Raw genomic sequence first — 6,343 nt, forward strand, 5'->3', positions numbered from 1 at the left:
GGCGTGGCGGCCATCTTGGCCGGGGACTCGGGCGTGGCGGCCATCTTGGCCGGGGACTCAGGATGATCAGCTGCAACATGACGAGACTCTAGAAGGGCAGCCATTTTGAGAAGAGACTCTTGTGTGGTGGCCATCTTGCGATGAAGCTCTTGAATGGCAGCCATGTTGTTTAGAATCTCTTGAGTGGCCAGCATTACGTGAGCAGGCCCTGGAGTAGCAGACATGACGTTAGCAGACTCTGGCTTGGCAGACATGATGTGATCAGGCTTTGACTCAGTAGACATGACACGAGTAAACTTCAACTTAACCGGCATGATGTGATGGCAGGCATGACGTGAGCTGACCCTGGAGTAACTGGCATGACGTGAACCACACCAGACAAGACAGTCGGGACGTGAGTATGCTCTGGTGCAGAGGGTACAGCACAGTTGCGGGGCTCCTCATCCGCAATTCCCACAGTAAGAGGTGACCCAGCCAACAACAGAACAAAGTCAATATATCGTTCCAGTGACCAACAAATAGTTCCCCCTGGCAAACTTGAACGAAGGGGTTCATCGACACCCACTCGAAAAATGTCCTTAAGGGCCACATCATTAAAATCCACCAAATGTCACAGTCCACAAAAGTCTTGACCATAATCCTCAATGTCCCGGTTGCCTTGACGCAGGCAGAGGAGGCATGAAACTGCTGGGTTCATTTTGCTGTGGTCGTGTATTCTGTAACGAATCATCCACTGAAGGTGAGCGTAAGTGAGAACCCAAGTGCAGTTTATTTACAGTGTGATCCAAACATCCAAACAATAATCCGTGACTTGACTTGACATGAACAGACTTGACTAGGCATGAACAGACTTGACGAGGCATGAACAGACTAGACTCACCGACAGCGGGTTACAACATCAATACACGACAAGAGACAATGGCAACATGATGGCTAGTTATAGCAGACAAGGAGGGTCTCATGACATGAACAAACCAATGGGAAACAAGACACATGACTAAGACAACCAATCAGAACATGACACAATGAACAGAGGAACCAATGGCATGAATACATGAGGGCAAGGGAAGCATGACACAAACAGGGACCATGACTAAACTAAATAATAAAAGACATGAACATGAACATGAAACAAAAACAAAACCCAAACCCCACATTACATCTTCATAGGTTGTGATTCATCTTAATCTAAAATATCATCTATGAGTCCATCTGCATACTATTCTATATCACAGACTGCTCTTCTACCACACATGAAATAAACCACTCTTGTCTCACACTAGCAGTTTTAAGATTTTATGGTATTAGACTTAACAGAGGACAGTAGTCACGGGGAGACAACTTGTCAAAAATGTTTCAAGAGGAAAACAAATCCTGGTCAGTATAGTCAATCCCCATTCCTATGCAAAAAAAAAAAAAGTAATATGAAAAAAGTATAAATGTTCAGTACATTTGGCTATTTTTTTAGGACAAATACTCCCAAAAGATTATGTACTGCACATAATCTGAGGCTTCACTGCACAAGCCATTGCTTGTGCAGTGAAGGTAGCTCAGCTTCCCTTAAAATTTCAAGACCTCATTCAAACGTGGCATTGATGCAGAAATATGTATATTGTTGGCAATATTTTGTATTACTGCCAGCAGAAGAAATTCAAAAGGTTTCTCACCGCTGCTTTGGGTCTTTCTGAAGTAGTCCTGACAGCAAAGATTTTGCCTCAGGTCCAAGTGTACGAGGAAAACGGATCTCATCCATGAGGATCAATTCAAAGAGTTTCTCATGATCCTGGTTGTAGAAGGGCAGCCGGCCGCACATCATCTCGTACATGACTACACCCAACCCCCACCAGTCCACCGCCCGGCCATAATCATTGTCCTCAAGAACCTGAGAAAGAGCAGCAGAGAACCAAAAGTGGGGACAAAGGGGTCAGGATTTTGCTGGTTAACATGGTAGATAACTACAAGTGTGTTTTTTTCATTGAAAACCATTTAAACTGCTGTGTATTCTGACAAAATAATTTATTCATGTAAATTAATGTAAAATCACAAATATTTCATTAGAGTGTAATAAATGTTTTAACAGTGATTTTTGGAATGCACTTAAAAGCAAAAAAAGTCTGTCTTCTACCTTTCACATCAAAATTCATGGCTTGTCATGACATAACTTCTCAACATCTCCATTAGGTGTGTTCGACTTGAAGCGGCACTGCGCAGATCGATCGGTGCATGACATCAAAGTACCACGAGAGAGATCCAAAAGCATAAGGAGCCGTCTGCTCTTTAATCACACTCACTGTACTTTGATGTCATACACATATCGGTCTGCGCAGCGCCGCTTCAGGTTGAACACTCCTATTATTATCCATGATTAATCACATGACAGATCAGATGATTGCATGTGGAACTGATTAAAATTGGAGGTGGTATATTCCCAAATATACTCCTAAATGCTTGAAAGATGGAATTCAATTTCAAGTCAAGACAATTTTTATTTGTATATCGATTTTCACAATACACATTTAGTGCCCACATTTAGCAGTTTAGAGCTGGACAAAATATTAGTTTACATATGGCAACGCTGTAAAGAATCACTTATCTTGAGATTTGCTATTTGCTATTTGCACTTAGCTGAGATTAGCACATATCGCTTTATGTGAGTATATGTAGATATACAGTAGTCAACATTTGAAGTGGATCAAAACCTTTCATCAAAGTTGTCTTAAAACCTAAAACCAAAATGCGTTCTTGTCTTGGGACAACTTTGACTAACTTTTTAGATCCACTTCAAATGTTGACTACTGTATATGTAGATATATGTAGATATGTGGATATATTTGAAGTAGTTGCAAGTTGGCGTTATTAATACATTATTCTATGATATGGAAATCTGTAAGGTTTGAAAGGTATAAAATCTGTAAGGAATTGACAATTTCAATTTGGTACAGTGACAAACTTTAAAATGTATGTACAGTATGTGGATAAAGCTGGATATATTTATAGTAGTTGCAAGCTGGAAGGAATTATTGATTCATTATGCGATGATAAAGAAATCTATAACATGCGAAAGGTGTGAAATCTAAATGTTGGAGGAATCACAATAGCTTCAATTTCATTCAATTGAATACACTTCAATTTATCCATCACTCCGCTGCATACACCTTAAGTGTAGCTGGGGTCCGCCCGCAGATAAATTCAAGGATAACCAGCACTGAACCAACAGGGCAGTGAATCAGATCCAGACTGCACGCTCCAAGGGCTGCTTACACTATGACGCAAATAGCCACCACTTAAAAGTATACAGCCCCCTAGTAGAATGAGCTCTTGCATTCAAAATGTAATTAGAACCCCAAAAGAGGAAGACTCACTTTGTCTCCCCCCACTCTGCAATTGGAAGGAAGGCATATAAGCGAGTCATCGGCCACACATTAGCCAGAGCGTCTATCCCCAAAGACAATGGAGGAGAAAAAGAGAACCAAAAGGCACACTGGGCTATCTTTCTCGAAGTGAACATATCCACCTCTGCCTAGCCGAACTCGCGGTCTGAGGAGGCAACTTCCATTCTCTAGGCCTCAACATGTGACATGATCGCCCTTCCGGGCTCCAGCGGCTGGGTGACCTTCTTAAACTGTGCCTCAACTTACAGGGCATTTGTAATAAGAAGAAAATCTTAAAAATCCAGTCCAAAAATGGGGTTGTTTCCCAGGTAACAGGGTGAGATGGTATCTGTGCATAACTTTTATTGTGTGGTACTGTGAGGCACTTCCTCCTAGGCTTCTTTCTCCAACTGGAAATTAATTTTCTGCCATAAAATTAGAGTCTTCCTGTTGGACCAACCATTATGTGGAGTACCTCACTGAAATTGGGCAGGCACAGCAGAATTCACCACGCTTCCAAATGAAGTGAGAGAAGTATCAGACATCTCATGACTGGAGCCTGATTATGAAGCCTTTGTTCACTACATGATCCCTAAGGCCCGCAGAGCATGCTGGATGGAAGAATATGTGACTCTATGATGGGACTAAAATGCACTATGGGGGCACACTCGTGTGAACAGTTGAGAGATTGTGGAGTACACACGAGAAAATTGTGGCAATGTGAGCACTTCGACAAGCCATTGAGGGTTGCTTCTGCATAAAGAAAAGCCAAAACACTTTACTTATTCACTGTGAAGGGCTTTTTACAATGCGCTTAACCCCAAGTTACTGTTGTCACCATATGGACCTTGTTTCTGTTCTCCTGTTTTGTGTCATGACCTAGTTTTCCTTAGTTCCTTTGATTAGTTCATTCAGTTCACCTGTGCCCTGTTAATTTTGTCATTAGTCCCTCTCTTGCTTTGGTATAAGTACTGTTAGTTTCTGTTCAGTCCTATTGTATTTGTGTATGCTGCTTGTGTTTCCCTGTGATTTGAATGGATCTTCATCTTGGATTATCATTAAATGTTATATTGTATTACCTTTGTCTTTGTGCACCTTCTTTCCACAAGAGCGTGACAACTGTGGTTCTAAACCCCACTTATAACCCCAGGTAAAGGTATGTTTCACAAGCATAATTTAGAAGCAGGTCTATCACCGCTTTTTACCCTGTGCTATGAAACCCTGCTTCAAAAAAGGTTTAGCACCGCTTTTGCAGTGTTAAAAGAATGTTAACCCGGGGTTTAGGAATGTACCGTGTGAAACGTCAGGATTAATTGTTAACCCTGATTAAATTATAAGCAAGATAACACCTGGATTCCATTTACCCAGTGTTTAGAATGACCAAGGGTTAAATATAGTGTGAAAAACCCTTCCTTGTTTGTAATAAGCGAAAACACGGAGGGACACACTGACGAAACGCCATTGTATTCCATTCTAAGTAAAAATAAAGTCCACTTAAAGTGACTTGCTGAAACACAACAAAAATCTGAAGATGGCATAGGCAGATAAATCATATTCCTGAAGAAGAGAAATCGGAGGAGTGATAGCTTGGGTATGTCTTTTTTTAGCCGGTTAAGCCGTTAGCCGTTTTCTGTGAATGTGCGAGACTTCCGATTCATTAGCCACTGTAAGGAATAACGTGAAAGTATAACAAAGTGCAGTGTTTGCGCTACAAACCAGTGTGTTTATAATTAAGACAAGACATTAAAATAATATGGTAAGAAACAGCAGTTTTCAACATCAATCAAGAAAACAAAACAAAACAGCTAAATAATGTGTAAGCTTAAATAGCTGGAAACCAGACACATTAAATTTATAAATGGCCACCTTTGCGCTTACGGGAAAAATACGGTGGACACAGGCTCCAGACAATCGCCACACTTGGAGGGAGTTCCCATAGTGTCAGCTACTGACACAGAGTCAAGTGAATCTATGAAAGGGAACCTAAAATTTTCAAAGAGCCAGAGAGAAATATGTGGAGCAAAGCATACATTGTACGACTGTGCCATCGTCTAAACCACTGTGTGTTGTACTCTTCCTAGAGCAAGAACATGGGGAACAATGGCTGAGAATGCTAACAGATGGCTCTCTAGATATGAGAGACCTTAAAATGTTTAAATTGTTATGTTTAACAGGGTATGCTACAACTTCCAAAAATGAGAGAGAGAAACAATGTGCTTTTTTGTTCCTACCGGGATTTTCCTCTCTATTCACTGTTCATACAGAAATTATTACAGAGTTTATTTACAAACTATTAGTGTTTGGAACTCATTTCATATACTGTATCTTTCATCAAATTTTTTATTACCTCAGGAGCCAGATACTCTGGTGTACCACAGAACGTCTTCATTGTGGCTCCCTCTGTAATTCCCTCCTTGCACAGGCCAAAATCAGTGATCTTTATGTGGCCGTCTTTATCCAGCATCAAATTCTCCAACTACCACAGAATAATTATATTGTTATGTGATATATTGTTTTGATAATGATACTACACATAGCATTACACTAATTACATCATAACCAGCTTTCTTTAAAGATATTAAGAAAGTTATTTAACGTTATTAAACATGATTCATTCATGTATGGATTTTTTTTCTACTAATCTCACCTTTAGGTCTCTATAAACCACATTTTTCTCAGAATGAAGGTAATCCAGGGCTGAGACGATCTCTGCCCCATAAAACTGTGCTCTCTCTTCCGAAAAAACACGATCTCGCGATAAATGAAAGAAAAGCTGTGATATAAGAACAAATACCCCATAAATATCCCAGATGATATACAGTAAAAGTGATGATACACGGGACAACTTTTTGAGCAATGTTGCCGTCAACGGGCAACCAGGTTATCCCGTGTATCATCACCTTAAAGGGGTCATATGATGTTGCTAAAAAGAACATTATTTTGTGTATTTGGTGTAATGAAATGTGTTTATG

General features: G+C 40.4%; 1 protein-coding gene across 1 annotated transcript in view; it reads right to left on the reverse strand.

Moving 5' to 3' along the window:
• LOC107676708 (RAC-alpha serine/threonine-protein kinase-like) overlaps positions 1 to 6,343 on the reverse strand; it is a 22,383-nt gene that overhangs the window by 3,911 nt on the left and 12,129 nt on the right. The window contains exons 9-11 of the mRNA XM_016471353.1: positions 6,019 to 6,144; positions 5,719 to 5,847; positions 1,668 to 1,882 (exon numbers count right to left, since the gene is read on the reverse strand). Coding sequence (XP_016326839.1) covers positions 1,668 to 1,882; positions 5,719 to 5,847; positions 6,019 to 6,144 — 470 coding nt within the window. The remainder of the gene's footprint in view (positions 1 to 1,667; positions 1,883 to 5,718; positions 5,848 to 6,018; positions 6,145 to 6,343) is intronic.

Source organism: Sinocyclocheilus anshuiensis, unplaced genomic scaffold (assembly GCF_001515605.1).
Source record: "Sinocyclocheilus anshuiensis isolate Anshui unplaced genomic scaffold, SAMN03320099.WGS_v1.1 scaffold468, whole genome shotgun sequence".
NCBI lineage: Eukaryota > Metazoa > Chordata > Actinopteri > Cypriniformes > Cyprinidae > Sinocyclocheilus > Sinocyclocheilus anshuiensis.